Source organism: Heptranchias perlo, unplaced genomic scaffold (assembly GCF_035084215.1).
Source record: "Heptranchias perlo isolate sHepPer1 unplaced genomic scaffold, sHepPer1.hap1 HAP1_SCAFFOLD_325, whole genome shotgun sequence".
In the NCBI taxonomy this organism is placed as follows: Eukaryota; Metazoa; Chordata; class Chondrichthyes; order Hexanchiformes; family Hexanchidae; genus Heptranchias; species Heptranchias perlo.
In genome coordinates this window covers 36,572-57,794 of record NW_027139337.1, presented here as the reverse complement: position 1 = coordinate 57,794, position 21,223 = coordinate 36,572, and the positions used below count along the sequence as shown (strand labels likewise).

At 56.7% G+C, this 21,223-nt stretch overlaps 1 protein-coding gene across 1 annotated transcript in view; it reads right to left on the bottom strand.

Moving 5' to 3' along the window:
• LOC137311312 (oxysterol-binding protein 1-like) overlaps positions 1-21,223 on the bottom strand; it is a 39,900-nt gene that overhangs the window by 2,476 nt on the left and 16,201 nt on the right. Inside the window, exons 6-12 of the mRNA XM_067978600.1 lie at positions 19,116-19,298; positions 17,442-17,687; positions 15,735-15,855; positions 14,490-14,593; positions 8,571-8,666; positions 3,687-3,871; positions 388-608 (exon numbers count right to left, since the gene is read on the bottom strand). Coding sequence (XP_067834701.1) covers positions 388-608; positions 3,687-3,871; positions 8,571-8,666; positions 14,490-14,593; positions 15,735-15,855; positions 17,442-17,687; positions 19,116-19,298 — 1,156 coding nt within the window. The remainder of the gene's footprint in view (positions 1-387; positions 609-3,686; positions 3,872-8,570; positions 8,667-14,489; positions 14,594-15,734; positions 15,856-17,441; positions 17,688-19,115; positions 19,299-21,223) is intronic.

Genomic DNA, 21,223 nt, shown 5'->3' with positions numbered 1-21,223 from the left:
CACTCCCAGGGTCAGGTACAGGGTTAGATACAGAGTAAAGCTCCCTCTACACTGTCCCATCAAACACTCCCAGGGCAGGTACAGTGTTAGATACAGAGTAAAGCTCCCTCTACACTGTCCCGTCAAACACTCCCAGGATCAGGTACAGGGTTAGATACAGAGTAAAGCTCCCTCTACACTGTCCCATCAAACACTCCCAGCCCTCCCACAGCGCCGACACCAAGTGTGTCGGCCTGGATTATGAGCTCGAGCTCGAACCCACGACCCTGAGGCCGAGTCGCATGACAGCAAGGGAGAGACAGCCGACACCAATTGAGGGAAGGCGATGGGGGACTTCGGAGGTCGGGGTCTCTCCCTCCCTCCCTCCCCTCCCCGAGACGCCCTCACCGTCCTCCGCTGCCTTGTTGATTTCGGACTCCCGTTTGCGGCGGACGGCCCGCTGCTTCTCCTCCAGACGCTGCTTCTCCATGTTGGCCTCGTCCCACCTGCCGTTCTCCATCAGTCTCTGGTCGGGCCTCAGCCTGCTGTCGGTGGGAGCCACCCCTTCCTCAGGCTCGTTCAGGGTCAGGGCCAGCTCCGAGAAGTAGTACATGGTCTCGGCGTGCTCCCTGGCGGGACAGGAGAGGGGGAGGAGAAGAGGGGGATGAGAGGCCTGCATTCATTCAAAGCAATTCCCTCCCTCAATATCGGGGCCATGGTCCCTCTGGGCACCAGCCTCCTGCACAATGTCGGAGGGCTGCTCGACCGTGAGCAGCATCGCATCCGACGCCCCCACCCCCCCAACATTTTTCAGCATTAGGGACTGGTACAGCACGGGTTCGATACAGAGCAAAGCTCCCTCTACACTGTCCCGTCAAACACTCCCAGGGTCAGGTACAGGGTTAGATACAGAGTAAAGCTCCCTCTACACTGTCCCATCAAACACTCCCAGGGTCAGGTACAGGGTTAGATACAGAGTAAAGCTCCCTCTACACTGTCCCGTCAAACACTCCCAGGGTCAGGTACAGGGTTAGATACAGAGTAAAGCTCCCTCTACACTGTCCCGTCAAACACTCCCAGGGTCAGGTACAGGGTTAGATACAGAGTAAAGCTCCCTCTGCACTGTCCCGTCAAACACTCCCAGGGTCAGGTACAGGGTTAGATACAGAGTAAAGCTCCCTCTACACTGTCCCGTCAAACACTCCCAGGGTCAGGTACAGGGTTAGATACAGAGTAAAGCTCCCTCTACACTGTCCCATCAAACACTCCCAGGGTCAGGTACAGGGTTAGATACAGAGTAAAGCTCCCTCTGCACTGTCCCGTCAAACACTCCCAGGGTCAGGTACAGGGTTAGATACAGAGTAAAGCTCCCTCTGCACTGTCCCGTCAAACACTCCCAGGGTCAGGTACAGGGTTAGATACAGAGTAAAGCTCCCTCTGCACTGTCCCGTCAAACACTCCCAGGGTCAGGTACAGGGTTAGATACAGAGTAAAGCTCCCTCTACACTGTCCCGTCAAACACTCCCAGGGTCAGGTACAGGGTTAGATACAGAGTAAAGCTCCCTCGACACTGTCCCATCAAACACTCCCAGGTCAGGTGCAGGGTTAGATACAGAGTAAAGCTCCCTCAACACTGTCCCATCAAATACTCCCAGGGTCAGGTACAGGGTTAGATACAGAGTAAAGCTCCCTCAACACTGTCCCATCAAACACTCCCAGGGTCAGGTACAGGGTTAGATACAGAGTAAAGCTCCCTCTACACTGTCCCATCAAACACTCCCAGGGTCAGGTACAGGGTTAGATACAGAGTAAAGCTCCCTCCACACTGTCCCGTCAAACACTCCCAGGGTCAGGTACAGGGTTAGATACAGAGTAAAGCTCCCTCTACACTGTCCCGTCAAACACCCCCAGGGTCAGGTACAGGGTTAGATACAGAGTAAAGCTCCCTCTACACTGTCCCATCAAATACTTGCATTTATACCCAGCCCCTTTCACCATCTCAGGACGTCCCAAAGCTTCACAGCCAATGAAGTACTTTTTTTTTTGAAGTGTGCTCACTGTTGTATTGTGGGAAACGCAACAGCCAATTTGCACACAGCAAGATCCCACAAACAGCAATGAGATAAACGACCAGACCATCTGTTTTCTTTTAGTGATGTTGGTCGAGGAATAAATATCGGGGCCCAGGACCCCGGGGAGAACTCCCTCCTGCTCTTCTTCCAATAGTGGGCCGTGGGATCTTTTCCATCCACCCGAGAGGGGCAGACGGGGCCTCGGTTTAACGTCTCATACGAAAGACGGCGCCTCCGACAGCGCGGCGCTCCCTCAGTACTGACCCTCCGACAGCGCGGCGCTCCCTCAGTACCGACCCTCCGACAGTGCGGCGCTCCCTCAGTACCGACCCTCCCACAGTGCGCTCTCCCTCAGTACCGACCCTCCGACAGTGCGGCGCTCCCTCAGTACCGACCCTCCGACAGCGCGGCGCTCCCTCAGTACCGACCCTCCCACAGTGCGCTCTCCCTCAGTACCGACCCTCCGACAGTGCGGCGCTCCCTCAGTACCGACCCTCCGACAGCGCGGCGCTCCCTCAGTACTGACCCTCCGACAGTGCGGCGCTCCCTCAGTACCGACCCTCCCACAGTGCGCTCTCCCTCAGTACCGACCCTCTGACAGTGCGGCGCTCCCTCAGTACTGACCCTCCGACAGTGCGGCGCTCCCTCAGTACTGACCCTCCGACAGTGCGGCGCTCCCTCAGTACCGACCCTCCGACAGTGCGGTGCTCCCTCAGTACCGACCCTCCGACAGTGCGGCGCTCCCTCAGTACTGACCCTCCGACAGTGCGGCACTCCCTCAGTACCGACCCTCCGACAGCGCGGCGCTCCCTCAGTACTGACCCTCCGACAGTGCGGCACTCCCTCAGTACTGACCCTCCGACAGTGCGGCACTCCCTCAGTACTGACCCTCCGACAGCGCGGCGCTCCCTCAGTACCGACCCTGGATTTTGTGCTCAGGAGTGGGACTCGAACGCACAACCTTATGATTCAGAGGCGGGAATGCTTCCCACTGAGCCATGGTTGACACCTTTAATTGCCCATCCCTAGTTGCCCTCGAAAAGGTGAAGAGCCTGGATCTGGAATAACTCCCCTTCATACAGCGTCTTCAACACAGGAGAAACGTCCCCGAGCGATTCACAAGAGTGTTCGCAGGCAAAATCCAACACCGGGCCACGTAAGGAGATATTAGGACAGGTGACCAAAAAAGCTCGGTCAAAGAGGGAGGTTTTAAGGAGCGTCTGAAAGGAGGAGGGAGAGAGAGGGGGAGAGGTTTAGGGAGGGAATTCCAGAGCTCAGGGCCCCGGGCAGCTGAAGGCACGGCCGCCAATGGTGGAGCGATGGGAATCGAGGGGAGGGGGGGATGGACAAGAGGGCGGAATCGGAGGAGGGCCGAGATCTGGGAGGTTCCAGAGATCGGGAGGGCGTGGAGGGATTTGAGAATTTGCAATTGCGGACCGGGGGTCAGTGTCGGTCCAGGGGAGGGGAAGGATTTTGACCCAGCGACGGTGAAGGATACTCGGGACGGTGTGCGATGGTAAGAGGTGGCGGGGGGGTCGGAGCCCCCCGCCCCTCCTCCTGCCGCTGGCTTTCAGCGAGACGACGCCCCGCCCCGCCCGTTGCGAACCGCCCTGACGGTCTATCCGCTCCACTCACGGTGCTTTGTGTTTCCTCCACAGCTCTTTCCCCCGCAGCGTCTCGTACACCGTCTTCTGCCGGCCCTCCGTGCCGTTCTCCCCCCTGCTGCTGTGCAGGACCCGCGAGTAGTCCATCTTTTCGTCCCAGGTGCCTGAGAGGACGAAGTGAGCTTTGCCCGCGCTGTCCGTCACGACGCCAGTGACCTGCGCCGTGGCAAATTGGAAAAAAAAAAAAAAAATGAACACACGCGCACGCAGTCGCTCAGACCTCGGGCGGTCGTTCCACGTTGCAAACCCGGACAGAATCGATTTCTCGCATCCCCAGCGCTCTGCTGTCGTTTCGATGTTGAATTCACTGCCCGGAATTGTCCCGCCTTTATCGAATCGTAGAATGTTGCAGCGCAGGAGGCCGCTCGGCCCATTGTCCCTGGGCCGGCCCTGTGGGAGAGCTCTCCAATCAGTCCCAATCTCTCCCTCCCCCCGTCGCCCTGTAAATTTTCCCCCTTCGAGCATCTCTCCGATTCCCCCCTTTTGAAAGTTATTATTGAATCTGCTCCCTCCGCCCTTTCAGGCAGTGAATTCCAGATCATCACAACTCGCTGCGTAAAAAAACATTCTCCTCATCTCCCCCTCTTTCCCCGATTATCTTCAATCTGCGTCCTCTGGTTCCCGACCCTCCTGCCCACTGGGAAACACTCTCTCCTTATTTACTCTCTCAAAACCCCTCCTGATTTCGAACCCCTCGATTAAATCTCCCCTTAACCTTCTCTGCTCTGAGGAGAACAATTCCCAGTTTCTCCAGTCTCTCCACATAACTGAGGTCCCTCATCCCTGGTCCCATTCTGGGAAATCTCCCCTCAACCTTCTCTGCTCTGAGGAGAACAATTCCCAGTTTCTCCAGTCTCTCCACATAACTGAGGTCCCTCATCCCTGGTCCCATTCTGGGAAATCTCCTCCGCACCCTCTTCGAGGCCTGGACATCCGTCCTCCTAAATGAATATTTACGGTTGAGAAAGGCATGGATGTTAGGGAACTTGGGGAAATAAATAGTGATGTCTTGAGGAGTGTACATATTACAGAGAGGGAGGTGCTGGAAGTCTTAACGCGCATCAAGGGAGATAAATCTCCGGGACCTGATGAAATGTATCCCAGGACGTTATGGGAGGTTAGGGAGGAAATTGCGGGTCCCCTAGCAGAGATATTTGAATCATCGACAGCTACAGGTGAGGTGCCTGAAGATTGGAGGGTAGCAAATGTTGTGCCTTTGTTTAAGAAGGGCGGCAGGGAAAAGCCTGGGAACTACAGACCAGTGAGCCTGACATCTGTAGTGGGTAAGTTGTTAGAGGGTATTCTGAGGGACAGGATCTACAGGCATTTGGAGAGGCAGGGACTGATTAGGAACAGTCAGCATGGTTTTGAGAGAGGAAAATCATGTCTCACGAATTTGATTGAGTTTTTTGAAGGGGTAACCAAGAAGATAGATGAGGGCTGTGCAGTAGACGTGGTCTACATGGACTTCAGCAAAGCATTTGACAAGGTACCGCATGGTAGGTTGTTACATAAGGTTAAATCTCATGGGATCCAAGGTGAGGTAGCCAATTGGATACAAAATTGGCTTGACGACAGGAGACAGAGGGTGGTTGTGGAGGGCTGTTTTTCAAACTGGATGCCTGTGTCCAGCGGTGTGCCTCAGGGATCGGTGCTGGGTCCGCTGTTATTTGTTATTTATATTAATGATTTGGATGAGAATTTAGGAGGCATGGTTAGTAAGTTTGCAGATGACACCAAGATTGTTATCTAGGATTGCAACGGGATCTTGATAAATTGGGCCAGTGGGCCGACGAATGGCAGATGGAGTTTAATTTAGATAAATGTGAGGTGATGCATTTTGGTCGATCGAATCGGGCCAGGACCTACTCCGTTAATGGTAGGGCGTTGGGGAGAGTTATAGAACAAAGAGATCTGGGAGTACAGATTCATAGCTCCTTGAAAGTGGAGTCACAGGTGGATAGGGTGGTGAAGAAGGCATTCGGCATGCTTGGTTTCATTGGTCAGAACATTGAATACAGGAGTTGGGATGTCTTGTTGAAGTTGTACAAGACATTAGTACGGCCACACTTGGAGTACTGTGTACAGTTCTGGTCACCCTATTATAGAAAGGATATTATTAAACTAGAAAGAGTGCAGAAAAGATTTACTAGGATGCTACCGGGACTTGATGGTTTGATTTATAGGGAGAGGTTAGACAGACTGAGACTTTTTTCCCTGGAGAGTAGGAGGTTAAGGGGTGATCTTGTAGAAGTCTATAAAATAATGAGGGGCATAGATAAGGTCGATAGTCAAAATCTTTTCCCAAAGGTAGGGGAGTCTATAACGAGAGGGCATAGATTTAAGGTGAGAGGGGAGATACACAAAAGGGTCCAGAGGGGCAATTTTTTCACTCAAAGGGTGGTGAGTGTCTGGAACGAGCTGCCAGAGGCAGTAGTAGAGGCGAGTACAATTTTGTCTTTTAAAAAGCATTTGGACAGTTACATGGGGAAGATGGGTATCGAGGGATATGGGCCAAGTGCAGGCAATTGGGACTAGCTTAGTGGTATAAACTGGGCGACATGGACATGTTGGGCCGAAGGGCCTGTTTCCATGTTGTAAACTTCGATGATTCTATAAGTGTGCAGGGCCCAGAATTGGACACAATACTCCAGCTGAGGCCTAACCCAGTGTTTTATAAAGGTTTAGCATAACTCCCATGCTCTCCGTGCCTCTCCGAAACAAAAAGGCAGCTGGGATGCTTGCCAACAGGCTTCCCAACTTGTCCTGCCAAAGGTGAGTGCAGAGACAAGTTGAGAAGGTTTACAGAAATTGTCTCCAGCTCTGATGAAAGGTCATCGGCCTGAACCGCTAACTCGTTTCTCTGTCTCTCCACAGACGCTGCCTGACCTGCTGAGCTCGTGCCAGTATTTTCTGATCCTATTAATAAACGTGTTGGCAAAACGGAAGCCCCTGGGATTGACGGGGCAGTGGCAGTACGGATCGGAGAATGGCCAAGTTTCAGGGGCGATCGAATTGAGGGCGTTAAGACGATTAACGGAGTTGATAGAGCAGATCGAGAGAGGCTGCTTCCAGTGGGCAGGAGGGTCGGGAACCAGAGGACGCAGATTGAAGATAATCGGGGAAAGAGGAGGAGATGAGGAGAACGTATTTTTACGCAGCGAGTTGTGATGATCTGGAATTCGCTGCCTGAGAGGGCGGAGGGAGCAGATTCAATAATAACTTTCGAAAGGGGGAATCGGAGAGATACTCGAAGGGGGAAAATTTACAGGGCTGTGGGGGGGGGAAGATTGGGACTAATTGGAGAGCTCTTTCACGGAGCTGGCACAGGGCCCGACGGGCCGAGCGGCCTCCTCCGGCAGAGTACGATTCAATCGGCAAAAGCTCCGCAGAAAGACCGAACCAGCACCGCACTGGGTCGACGCGGCGACGGCGATGGCAGTGTTTCAGTACGGCCGATTGTACATGGCGGGGGGGTTGGGAGCTCGGATTATGGGGAGGCCTCTGTTCCCCAGGTGAGGCGCACAGGGTCCTGGGAACTTCTGGGCATGGCGCGAGCAATTCCCGAGTCTCGCGCAAGCCATCATTTCTCCGCTACAGCAACGGCAGCTGGCGTCGAATTTCACCGCAGAGAAACGGGCCATTCGGCCCGACTGTGGTCTATCCCGGTGTTCCTGCTCCTCCCTCCCCTACTCCATCTCACCCTCTCACCATCTCCTTCTATCCCTTTCTCCCTCATGTGTTTATCGAGCTTCCCCTTAAATCCATCTCCACTATTCACCTCAACTACTCCTTGTGGGAGCGAGTTCCACATTCTCACCGCTCTCTGGGGAAAGAAGTTTCTCCTGAATTCCCCGATTGGATTTATTAGTGACGATCTTATATTGATGGCCCCCTAGTTCTGGTCTCCCCCCACAAGTAGAAACATCTTCTCTCCGTCTACCCTATCGAACCCCTTTCATAATCTTAAAGACCTCCATCAGGTCACCCCTCAGTCTTCTCTTTTCTGGAGAAGAGAGCCCCCAGGCCTGTTCAGCCTTTCCTGATAACCCGATAAGATTCTGGGCCAATTAATCTGGTAAATTGTGCGGGTGGGTGGCATGAAAATAACTGAATAGTATTTCACCCACCTCCCACCCGGCCTGAGCTACACGCGACTGCAGTCCCTCGCCCGATGGTTGGGGTCTTCATGGCCTCAAGGCCAAGCAATCAGGGAATGGACGACCAACATGGGCTTGCAAGCTCCGCCCACCTCCCAAGAACAAATTAGAAACAAAAAATATGAGCGATATCTGGGAGGAACAACATCTTAATAAGTCTTGCATTTATATAGCGTCTTTAACGCAGTAAAACGTCCCCCAGGAGCGATTATCAGACAAACTTTGACACCGAGCCACAGGAGGAGATATTAGGACAGGCGACCAAAAGCTGGGTCCAAGAGGGAGGTTTTAAGGAGCGTCTTAAAGGAGGAGGGGAGAGAGGCGGAGAGGTTTAGGGAGGGAATTCCAGAGCTCAGGGCACGGCCGCCAATGGTGGAGCGATGGGAATCGGAAGGGGATGGACAAGAGGCCGGAATTGGAGGAGGGCAGAGATCTCGGAGGAGGTTACAGAGATAGGGAGGGGGGCGAGGGGCCGCGGAGGGGATTTGAACACGAGGACCGGGAGCCAATGTCGGTCCAGCGAGCACAGGGGGGGTGATGGGTGAACGGGACTCGGTTCACCTCTCGAGGGTTGAGGAGGCGGCCTTCCTGAGAGAGGTGGGAGTTTGGAGGGAGAGAGGGGGGGTGCTGACTGGCCGAGGTCCCTTCACTCAGTCCGAGCTCTCTCGTGCGCGTCCAACATCCCAGCAACCTACCTTTCGGGCCACGTCCCGGGAGAAGTAGCTGTAAGGTGCAAACTTAAGGTGGCACTTATCCCCTGTCTTCTTGTTGATGATGTCGATTTCCCCACTCTGTCAGCACAAAAAACAAGAGGACGACTGTAAGGTACCACATGTCAGAGGAACAGGAGGAGGCCCATTCAGCCCCCCTCGAGCCTGTTACACAGGAACAGGAGGAGGCCATTCAGCCCCCCCTCGAGCCTGTTCGTTCATTCAATTAGATCATGGCTGATCTGCATCTTAATTGCATCTACCCACTTTGGTTCCAGAACCTTTACTACCCTTACCGAACAAATATCTATCAGTCCCAAATAATCCCACTGCCCCACTCTCTCCCCATAGCCCCGTATCAATCCCCAAACTAATCCCACTGCCCCACTCTCTCCCCATAGCCCTGTATCAATCCCCAAACTAATCCCACTGCCCCACTCTCTCCCCATAGCCCCGTATCAATCCCCAAACTAATCCCACTGCCCCACTCTCTCCCCATAGCCCTGTATCAATCCCCAAACTAATCCCACTGCCCCGCTCTCTCCCCATAGTCCTGGATCAATCCCCAAACTAATCCCACTGCCCCGCTCTCTCCCCATAGTCCTGGATCAATCCCCAAACTAATCCCACTGCCCCGCTCTCTCCCCATAGTCCTGGATCAATCCCCAAACTAATCCCACTGCCCCGCTCTCTCCCCACAGCCCTGTATCAATCCCCAAACTAATCCCACTGCCCCACTCTCTCCCCATAGCCCTGTATCAATCCCCAAACTAATCCCACTGCCCCGCTCTCTCCCCATAGTCCTGTATCAATCCCAAACTAATTCCACTGCCCCACTCTCTCCCCATAGCCCTGTATCAATCCCCAAACTAATCCCACTGCCCCGCTCTCTCCCCATAGCCCTGTATCAATCCCCAAACTAATCCCACTGCCCCGCTCTCTCCCCATAGCCCTGTATCAATCCCCAAACTAATCCCACTGCCCCGCTCTCTCCCCATAGCCCTGTATCAATCCCAAACTAATCCCACTGCCCCACTCTCTCCCCATAGCCCTGTATCAATCCCCAAACTAATCCCACTGCCCCACTCTCTCCCCATCGCCCTGTATCAATCCCAAACTAATCCCACTGCCCCGCTCTCTCCCCATAGCCCTGTATCAATCCCAAACTAATCCCACTGCCCCACTCTCTCCCCATCGCCCTGTATCAATCCCAAACTAATCCCACTGCCCCGCTCTCTCCCCATAGTCCTGTATCAATCCCACACTAATCCCACTGCCCCACTCTCTCCCCATAGTCCTGTATCAATCCCCAAACTAATCCCACTGCCCCACTCTCTCCCCATAGCCCTGTGTCAATCCCCAAACTAATCCCACTGCCCCACTCTCTCCCCATAGCCCAGTATCAATCCCCAAACTAATCCCACTGCCCCACTCTCTCCCCATAGCCCTGTATCAATCCCCAAACTAATCCCACTGCCCCACTCTCTCCCCATAGCCCTGTATCAATCCCCAAACTAATCCCACTGCCCCACTCTCTCCCCATAGCCCTGTATCAATCCCCAAACTAATCCCACTGCCCACTCTCTCCCCATAGCCCTGTATCAATCCCAAAATAATCCCACTGCCCCACTCTCTCCCCATAGCCCTGTATCAATCCCCAAACTAATCCCACTGCCCCACTCTCTCCCCATAGCCCTGTATCAATCCCCAAACTAATCCCACTGCCCCACTCTCTCCCCATAGTCCTGTATCAATCCCCAAACTAATCCCACTGCCCCGCTCTCTCCCCATAGCCCTGTATCAATCCCCAAACTAATCCCACTGCCCCACTCTCTCCCCATAGCCCTGTATCAATCCCCAAACTAATCCCACTGCCCCACTCTCTCCCCATAGCCCTGTATCAATCCCCAAACTAATCCCACTGCCCCACTCTCTCCCCATAGTCCTGTATCAATCCCCAAACTAATCCCACTGCCCCGCTCTCTCCCCATAGCCCTGTATCAATCCCCAAACTAATCCCACTGCCCCACTCTCTCCCCATAGCCCTGTATCAATCCCCAAACTAATCCCACTGCCCCACTCTCTCCCCATAGCCCTGTATCAATCCCCAAACTAATCCCACTGCCCCACTCTCCCCATAGCCCTGTATCAATCCCAAACTAATCCCACTGCCCCACTCTCTCCCCACAGTCCTGTATCAATCCCCAAACTAATCCCACTGCCCCACTCTCTCCCCATAGCCCTGTATCAATCCCCAAACTAATCCCACTGCCCCACTCTCTCCCCATAGTCCTGTATCAATCCCCAAACTAATCCCACTGCCCCACTCTCTCCCCATAGCCCTGTATCGATCCCCAAACTAATCCCACTGCCCCACTCTCTCCCGAAAGCCCTGTATCAATCCCAAACTAATCCCACTGCCCCACTCTCTCCCCATAGCCCTGTATCAATCCCAAACTAATCCCACTGCCCCACTCTCTCCCCATAGTCCTGTATCAATCCCAAACTAATCCCACTGCCCCGCTCTCTCCCCATAGCCCTGTATCAATCCCCAAACTAATCCCACTGCCCCGCTCTCTCCCCATAGCCCTGTATCAGTCCCCAAACTAATCCCACTGCCCCGCTCTCTCCCCATAGCCCTGTATCAATCCCCAAACTAATCCCACTGCCCCGCTCTCTCCCCATAGCCCTGTATCGATCCCCAAACTAATCCCACTGCCCCACTCTCTCCCCATAGCCCTGTATCAATCCCCAAACTAATCCCACTGCCCCGCTCTCTCCCCATAGCCCTGTATCAATCCCACACTAATCCCACTGCCCCACTCTCTCCCCATAGCCCTGTATCAATCCCACACTAATCCCACTGCCTCACTCTCTCCCCATGGCCCTGTATCAATCCCCAAACTAATCCCACTGCCCCGCTCTCTCCCCATAGCCCTGTATCAATCCCCAAACTAATCCCACTGCCCCACTCTCTCCCCATAGCCCTGTATCAAACCCCAAACTAATCCCACTGCCCCACTCTCTCCCCATAGCCCTGTATCAATTCTCAAACTAATCCCACTGCCCCACTCTCTCCCCATAGCCCTGTATCAATCCCCAAACTAATCCCACTGCCCCACTCTCTCCCCATAGCCCTGTATCAATCCCCAAACTAATCCCACTGCCCCACTCTCTCCCCATAGCCCTGTATCAATCCCCAAACTAATCCCACTGCCCCACTCTCTCCCCATAGCCCTGTATCAATCCCCAAACTAATCCCACTGCCCCACTCTCTCCCCATAGCCCTGTATCAATCCCACACTAATCCCACTGCCCCACTCTCTCCCCATAGCCCTGTATCAATCCCCAAACTAATCCCACTGCCCCACTCTCTCCCCATAGCCCTGTATCAATCCTCAAACTAATCCCACTGCCCCACTCTCTCCCCATAGCCCTGTATCAACCCAAACTAATCCCACTGCCCCGCTCTCTCCCCATAGCCCTGTATCAATCCCACACTAATCCCACTGCCCCACTCTCTCCCCATAGCCCTGTATCAATCCCCAAACTAATCCCACTGCCCCACTCTCTCCCCATAGCCCTGTATCAATCCCCAAACTAATCCCACTGCCCCGCTCTCTCCCCATAGCCCTGTATCAATCCCAAACTAATCCCACTGCCTCACTCTCTCCCCATAGCCCTGTATCAATCCCACACTAATCCCACTGCCTCACTCTCTCCCCATAGCCCTGTATCAATCCCAAACTAATCCCACTGCCTCACTCTCTCCCCATAGCCCTGTATCAATCCCACACTAATCCCACTGCCCCACTCTCTCCCCATAGCCCTGTATCAATCCCAAACTAATCCCACTGCCCCGCTCTCTCCCCATAGCCCTGTATCAATCCCCAAACTAATCCCACTGCCCCACTCTCTCCCCATAGCCCTGTATCAACCCAAACTAATCCCACTGCCCCGCTCTCTCCCCATAGCCCTGTATCAATCCCCAAACTAATCCCACTGCCCCACTCTCTCCCCATAGCCCTGTATCAACCCAAACTAATCCCACTGCCCCACTCTCTCCCCATAGCCCTGTATCAATCCCCAAACTAATCCCACTGCCCCGCTCTCTCCCCATAGCCCTGTATCAATCCCAAACTAATCCCACTGCCTCACTCTCTCCCCATAGCCCTGTATCAATCCCACACTAATCCCACTGCCCCACTCTCTCCCCATAGCCCTGTATCAATCCCAAACTAATCCCACTGCCCCACTCTCTCCCCATAGCCCTGTATCAATCCCAAACTAATCCCACTGCCCCACTCTCTCCCCATTGCCCTGTATCAATCCCACACTAATCCCACTGCCCCACTCTCTCCCCATAGCCCTGTATCAATCCCAAACTAATCCCACTGCCCCGCTCTCTCCCCATAGCCCTGTATCAATCCCCAAACTAATCCCACTGCCCCACTCTCTCCCCATAGCCCTGTATCAATCCCAAACTAATCCCACTGCTCCGCTCTCTCCCCATAGCCCTGTATCAATCCCCAAACGAATCCCACTGCCCCACTCTCTCCCCATAGCCCTGTATCAATCCCAAACTAATCCCACTGCCCCACTCTCTCCCCATAGCCCTGTATCAATCCCAAACTAATCCCACTGCCCCACTCTCTCCCCATAGCCCTGTATCAATCCCAAACTAATCCCACTGCCCCACTCTCCCCCCATAGCCCTGTATCAATCCCAAACTAATCCCACTGCCCCGCTCTCTCCCCATAGTCCTGTATCAATCCCCAAACTAATCCCACTGCCCCACACACTGACCATGAATTGCTTCGGGATGTCCCAAGGACTGAAAGGCACAACATAAATTAAGATAAGAGGCCTTTCATGGCCTCAGGACCTCCCAGAGCCAATGAAGTACTTTCGAAGTGCAGGAAATACAGCAGCCAATCTGCGCACAGCAAGATCCCACAAACAGCGATGTGATAAATGACCCAGATCATCTGTTTTATTTTTTAGTGATGTTGGTCGAGGGATAAATATCGGGGCCCAGGACCCCGGGGAGAACTCCCCCCTGCTCTTCTTCCAATAGTGGGCCGTGGGATCTTTTACACCCACCCGAGAGGGGCAGACGGGGCCTCGGTTTAATGTCTCATCCGAAAGATGGCACCTCCGACAGTGCGGCGCTCCCTCAGTACTGACCCTCCGACAGTGCGGCTCTCCCTCAGTACTGACCCTCCGACAGTGCGGCGCTCCCTCAGTACTGACCCTCCGACAGTGCGGCGCTCCCTCAGTACTGACCCTCCGACAGTGCGGGGCTCCCTCAGTACCGACCCTCCGACAGCGCGGGGCTCCCTCAGTACCGACCCTCCGACAGTGCGGCGCTCCCTCAGTACCGACCCTCCGACAGTGCGGCGCTCCCTCAGTACCGACCCTCCGACAGTGCGGCGCTCCCTCGGTACTGACCCTCCGACAGTGCGGCGCTCCCTCAGTACCGACCCTCCGACAGTGCGGCGCTCCCTCAGTACCGACCCTCCGACAGTGCGGCGCTCCCTCAGTACCGACCCTCCGACAGTGCGGCGCTCCCTCAGTACCGACCCTCCGACAGTGCGGCGCTCCCTCAGTACCGACCCTCCGACAGTGCGGCGCTCCCTCGGCACTGGGAGGTGTCGGCCTGGATTATGGGGCTCGAGTCTCTGGAGTGGGGGCTCGAACCCACGACCTTCTGACTCACGAGGGCGAGAGAGAGAGAGAGAGAGAGAGAGCGCCCCCGCTGACACCTCATTCCTTTCGATCTACTGGACGGAGGGAGCGGGCTGCACCCATCGCAGCTGGTGGGCCTGCTCCCTTGCCCTCGCCCTCGGGCCCCCCGTCCTCACAGCGAGCGAACAGACGGGCACGCGGCTCGCGCTCCCTCACCTGGTCGATCCACAACTTGCCCACGATGATGTTGTGCACGGTTGTAGTGACTTTCTTCCAGGTGTAGTGATTGCCGCTCTGAAGGAACGTACAGTGAATGGAGCCTGCAACACAGAAGGGACGGGCTCAGCTCAGCTCAGAGCCCAGGCCTCACCGAGACGAGACTCCAGGCCTCGACCCCGGTCTGGGCCCAGACGCGACCCCAGTCCCCGCCCCCAGTCCGGGCCCAGACGCGACCCCAGTCCCCGCCCCAGTCCGGGCCCAGACGTGACCCCAGTCCCCACCCCAGTCCGGGCCCAGACGCGACCCCAGTCCTCGCCCCAGTCCGGGCCCAGACGCGACCCCAGTCCCCGCCCCCAGTCCGGGCCCAGACGCGACCCCAGTCCCCGCCCCCAGTCCGGGCCCAGACGCGACCCCAGTCCCCGCCCCCAGTCCGGGCCCAGACGCGACCCCAGTCCCCACCCCCAGTCCGGGCCCAGACGCGACCCCAGTCCCCGCCCCCAGTCCGGGCCCAGACGCGACCCCAGTCCCCGCCCCCAGTCCGGGCCCAGACGCGACCCCAGTCCTCGACCCCAGTCCGGGCCCAGACGCGACCCCAGTCCCCGCCCCCAGTCCGGGCCCAGACGCGACCCCAGTCCCCGCCCCCAGTCCGGGCCCAGACGCGACCCCAGTCCCCGCCCCCGGTCCGGGCCCAGACGCGACCCCAGTCCCCGCCCCCAGTCCGGGCCCAGACGCGACCCCAGTCCCCACCCCCAGTCCAGGCCCAGACGCGACCCCAGTCCCCGCCCCCGGTCCAGGCCCAGACGCGACCCCAGTCCCCGCCCCCAGTCCGGGCCCAGACGCGACCCCAGTCCCCACCCCCAGTCCAGGCCCAGACGCGACCCCAGTCCCCGCCCCCAGTCCGGGCCCAGACGCGACCCCAGTCCCCGCCCCCAGACGCGACCCCAGTCCCCGCCCCCAGTCCCCGCCCCCAGTCCGGGCCCAGACGCGACCCCAGTCCCCGCCCCGGTCGCGACCCCAGGCGTGGCCGTCTCTCAACCGCCCCTCCGAAGCGGGCCCAGCAAACAAAAGGCTCTCCGTCGTACCCGGGGCAACTCGGGGACGGGAAAACAAAGGCCGGCCTTGCCTGCGGCGCCCAAGATCCCGAGGACGGAGGCCCGTCATTCCAAGGAAGAGGCAACGTGCGGCGAGCCGGGTTTGCCCTGGGGCTTCCTGGACCGCTGGCTGGCTCGCTCGCTCACTCACCCAGGGGCATGATGGACAAGTACTTCCCGCGGAACTTGCTGGCGATGGCGATCTCCTGGCGGAGCGTCCAGCCGCACCTGGACTCGGCGTGATGGGCAGCAGCTGGAGGGTGGTGGCTGACCTGTTTGGGGAGAGGGGAAGGGGGGGGGGGAAAAGCAGAGCAGCACATGGTTAAAATGCACCCCGCCGACAATGCTCAATTGGCTCCCCTCCCCTCCCTATCTCCGTAACCTCCTCCAACCCTCCGAGATCTCTGCCCTCCTCCGATTCCGCCCTCTTGTCCGCCCTCCCCCCGATTCCCATCGCTCCGCCATTGGCGGCCGTGCCTTCAGCTGCCTGGGGCCCCGAGCTCGGGAATTCCCTCCCTAAACCTCTCCGCCTCTCTCTCTCCTCCTTTAAGACGCTCCTTAAAACCTCCCTCTTTGACCGAGCTTTTTGGTCGCCTGTCCTGATATCTCCTCGTGGGGCTCGGTGTTAAATTTTATCCGATTTACGCTCCTGTGAAGCGCCCCTGGGACGTTTTAAAGGCGCTATACAAACGCAGTTCGACGTTGATCTCGGTTCGGAGACAGCTTGGGGAGAGGGGTTAGAGATCTCGAGGCTTTTGTGGGGGGGGAAAAAACGGGAAGAGACATTGCTTCCCGTTTCTATCCCGGGAACCCCGACAAGGAGACGTGAACCGAGTCGAGTGAAGACCAGGGGGGGGGGGGTGGGGGGAAACGGGGACAAGCAGAGTTAGGGGGGGGCGTTACCTCCGGCCCGATCCGCCGCGGCCAGGCGGCTTTACGAAGTTTGGGGGGGGGAGGGGGTAAAGAGAGCTCTGGAATTCCCTTCCCAAACCTCTCCCTCTCCTCCTGTGTCAACGCACGTGCTTTACAACCAACCGAGTACTTTCATTTTTGGATAAGAAGTGCGCTCACTGTTGTAATGTGGGAAACGCAGCAGCCAATTTGCGCACAGCAAGATCCCACAAACAGCGACGTGATAAATGACCATAGGTTTCGTTCCAGCCCCCCCCGCCCCCCCCCCCTCAACCCCGGGGTACGGATCGGGGCGTCTCTCCGTTATGGTGTCCTCCTGCTGTCTGTCTAGGTACCGGGCAGTGAAAGGGTGCGCTCCGGATAATAAGGGACGTTAGGTCCAGCCGAGGGAGCGACCTGGGCATTCGTGGGATGGTAGAAATTTACAGCACAGGGGGGTGGCCGTTCGGCCCATCGTGTCCGTGCCGGCCGAGGAACAGCCAAATGTCTAATCCCACTTTCCAGCTCTTGGTCCGCAGCCCTGGAGGTCCCGGCTCTTCAGGTGCACATCCAGGTACTTTTTGAATGAGTTGAGGGTCTCTGCCTCTCCCGCCCTCTCAGGCTGAGAGTTCCAGACTCCCACCACCCTCTGGGGGAAAACATTTCTCCTCAGCTCCCCTCTAATCCTTCTACCAATTACTTTAAATCTATGCCCCCTGGTCACTGATCCCTCTGCTCAGGGAAATAGGTCCTCCCTATCCACTCTATCTCGGCCCCTCGTAATTTTATACACCTCAATTAAATCTCCCCTCGCCCTCCTCTGTTCCAAAGAGAACAACCCCATCTTTCCTCACGGTTAAAATTCTCCAGTCCTGGCTGAACGCCCTCGTAAATCTCCTCTGCACCCTCTCCGGTGCATCGCTGAAGCCCCGCAATGGCGAGGAGGGGACCGGGAAGGGATAATCACCTGCTCGCAGATGGACCGGAAACCGTCTTCTGCCAGTCGGTCCAGCTCGAAGGTCTCGCCGAGCAACGGGTTAAAAGGCTTGCCTGTGCGGAAGACGGTGGTGGAATAGGAGGAGACGGTGAAGGCAGCCACGTAGCACAGCTGCTCTAAGGCATTCTCGCACTTGGACGCCCTGTCGAGGAGCTCGTGGTATTCCAGGTCCTCTGTTAACCGCTGCAGCATTGACAGGGGTTCGTTAAAATTAACCTGCGGCGGGGGGGGGGAGGAGGGCAGAAATCAGCACACGGCCTTGAGAGCAAAACAACGTGTACAAAACAGAACCCGGGGCACCGAACCCCGTCCCGCCCGCCCCCGGGGCACCGAACCCCGTCCCGCCCGCCCCCGGGGCACCGAACCCCGTCCCGCCCGCCCCCGGGGCACCGAACCCCGTCCCGCCCGCCCCCGGGGCACCGAACCCCGTCCCGCCCGCCCCCGGGGCACCGAACCCCGTCCCGCCCGCCCCCGGGGCACCGAACCCCGTCCCGCCCGCCCCCGGGGCACCGAACCCCGTCCCGCCCGCCCCCGGGGCACCGAACCCCGTCCCATTCACTCCCAGTGTACACAGACCCCAATGTACCGAACCCCGTCCCATTCACTCCCAGTGTGCACAGACCCCAATGTACCAAACCCCTTCCCATTCACTCCCAGTGTACACAGACCTCAATGTATCAAACCCCATCCCATTCACTCCCAGTATACACAGACCCCAATGTACCAAACCCTTTCCCATTCACTCCCAGTGTACACAGACCCCAATGTACCAAAGCCCTTCCCATTCACTCCCACTGTACACAGACCCCAATGTACCAAACCCCTTCCCATTCACTCCCAGTGTACACAGACCCCAATGTACCAAACCCCTTCCCATTCACTCCCAGTGTACACAGACCCCAATGTACCAAACCCCTTCCCATTCACTCCCAATGTACCAAACCCCTTCCCATTCACTCCCAGTGTACACAGACCCCAATGTACCAAACCCCTTCCCATTCACTCCCAGTTTACACAGACCTCAATGGACCAAACCCCTTCCCATTCACTCCCAGTGTACACAGACCTCAATGTACCAAACCCCATCCCATTCACTCCCAGTGTCCACAGACCTCAATGTATCAAACCCCATCCCATTCACTCCCAGTATACACAGACCCCAATGTACCAAACCCCTTCCCATTCACTCCCAGTGTACACAGACCCCAACGTACCAAACCCCTTCCCATTCACTCCCAGTGTACACAGACCCCAACGTACCAAACCCCTTCCCATTCACTCCCAGTGTACACAGACCCCAATGTACCAAACCCCTTCCCATTCACTCCCAGTGTACACAGACCCCAATGTACCAAACCCCTTCCCATTCACTCCCAGTGTACACAGACCCCAATGTACCAAACCCCTTCCCATTCACTCCCAGTGTACACAGACCCCAATGTACCAAACCCCTTCCCATTCACTCCCAGTGTACACAGACCCCAATGTACCAAACCCTTTCCCATTCACTCCCAGTGTACACAGACCCCAGTCTGTCGAGACGCCAAACCCACACACATTCACACCAAATCCTGGGCCGACTGTGCCCCTCCCTGACTGCGCCCGAACCCTGTCCCCAAGCGGGCCCCGTGCGCTGGTACTCACAGGCATAGGGATTTTGGAGAGCTCTTTTCCGATGCAGTTTTTCATGATACTCCACAGGTTGAGGCTGTAGTTGGGCTTGTCGGGGATTCGGTCCCTCCGATGCCTCTTGGGTATGGATTCCCGGCTGACCGATTCCAGGGTGCTGGTGCTGGTGCTGGTACTGGACAGCTGGTCTTCCGTGGACTGCGGAAGAGACGAGGGGCAGAGAGTTGAGTCGCCAGACGGGCTCGTCCCAAAGCCGACGCCCTCCCCCCCCTCCCCCCCTCCCCCCCCCGAGACACCGCCCAAGCAGCCACTCGGCAAGCGAGGCACCGCGGCCTGGGCGGCTCGGTGGGTGGAGGCGCAGCCACAACCCTGGCCGTCAAGGTCACTGGGTCGCGGGGACCGAGGATCGGCGCTGCCGTTTCGGCACTGGGACCGTCTGAATATTTCTAATCTGGGTGGGTCAGGGAGTTAAGAGGGCAGTAAAGCCGCACACACAGCCAGCCGGACGCGGGCACGCGCAGCCAGCCGGGGACACGCGCGCGCGTGCGCGCAGCGCCGCGCCAGAGAGATTTGATATACCTCCATTGTCTACGAGCCTGCGCCTCTTGTCATTCTCCGTCTGTTCTCAGAGTCTTGCTATCCACTCGTCTCGAACGCTTTCTTTCCCCTCTCTCTCTCTCTCTCTCTCTCTCTACAAACTCTGCCTCTGCTCCTGCCCCAGTTCTATTCCCTTCCTTTGCCTTTCAGTCTCCGTTCCATTCCTGACTTTATTCTCCACTGACAGACACTATAAAAACAAGAACAGCAGCCCTGTGCCTGAGGGGGGGAGGGAGGGAGAGAGGGAGGGGGGGAGGGAGAGGGAAGAGGGAGGGGAGGGAAGAGAGAGGATTAGTGGGCGCACAGGGAACAGACAGCATGAAAACAGCCAGACTTGGGACAAGGCATCAACAAATCCTGCACCGATCGTCTCGATAGCACTGATTTAAAACTCAAGAACACGGGGGGGCAGGTTTAGCACGGTCACTGGAACAGGCCGTTCAGCCCCTCGGGCCGTTCTATTCGATCAAGGCGGATCTGCGCCTCAATTCCACGTGGCCCCTCACCCAACAAAAAAAAAATCGATCGATCTCAGGTTTGAAATTCCCAATTGACCCCCGGCCCCGACAGTTATTGGGGGGAGAGAGTTCCAGATTCTCACTCCCCCTTTGTGTGAAGAAATGCTTCCTGGACGGGCCCAGCTCTCATTTTAAGATTCTGCCCCCTTGTTCTGGACTCTCCCCCGACCCCCGACCAGAGGAAATAGTTTCTCTCCATCGACCCTATCGAATCCTTCAATCATCTCAAACCCCTCGATTAGATCACCCCTCAATCTTCTACACTCGAGGGAACACAAGCCCGGTCTGTGCGACCCCTCCTCGGGTTTTAGCCCCTGGTGAATCTGGGTCTCACCCCCTCCGAGGGCCGATATATCCTTCCCGAGGGGCGGTGCCCAGGACTGGACGCAGCTCCTCCAGACGTGGGGTCTGGCCATGACTCTTGTAAAACTGCCTCCCCTTTGTGTTCCAGCCCCCTCGAGATCAACATCGGCGGCATTCAGTGGCCAGTTAATGCGTGATACAAGGGCTGGGGGAGATAACTGATCATTGGAACGTCGGAACAGGAGGAGGCCGTTCAGCCCCTCCTATTCCGCCATTCAACGAGATCCTGGCTCATCTGCATCACAACTCCACGATCCCTGAATACCCTTGGCTAGCAAAATATCTACAAAACTGGCCAGACGCCGAGAGGCTGCTGCCCCTGGCTGGAGGGTCTCGTCTCGGGATAAGGGGTCGGCCATCCAAGACTGAGATGAGGAGGAATTTCTTCACTCGGAGGGTGGTGAACCGTTGGAATTCTCTACCCCAGAGGGCTGTGGATGCTGAGGGGGGGGAGTCAAGGGGGAGTCAAGGGATCGGGCGGGAAAGTGGAGTTGAGGTCGAAGATCGGCCATGATCTGATGGAATGGCCTACTCCTGCTCCTATTTCTTAGAGTTATAGAGTTATCCAGCACGGATAGAGGCCCTTCTTATGTTATGTAATCTCCGATGTAGAATGATTAATTGAGCTAGCATCGACTGCTTTTA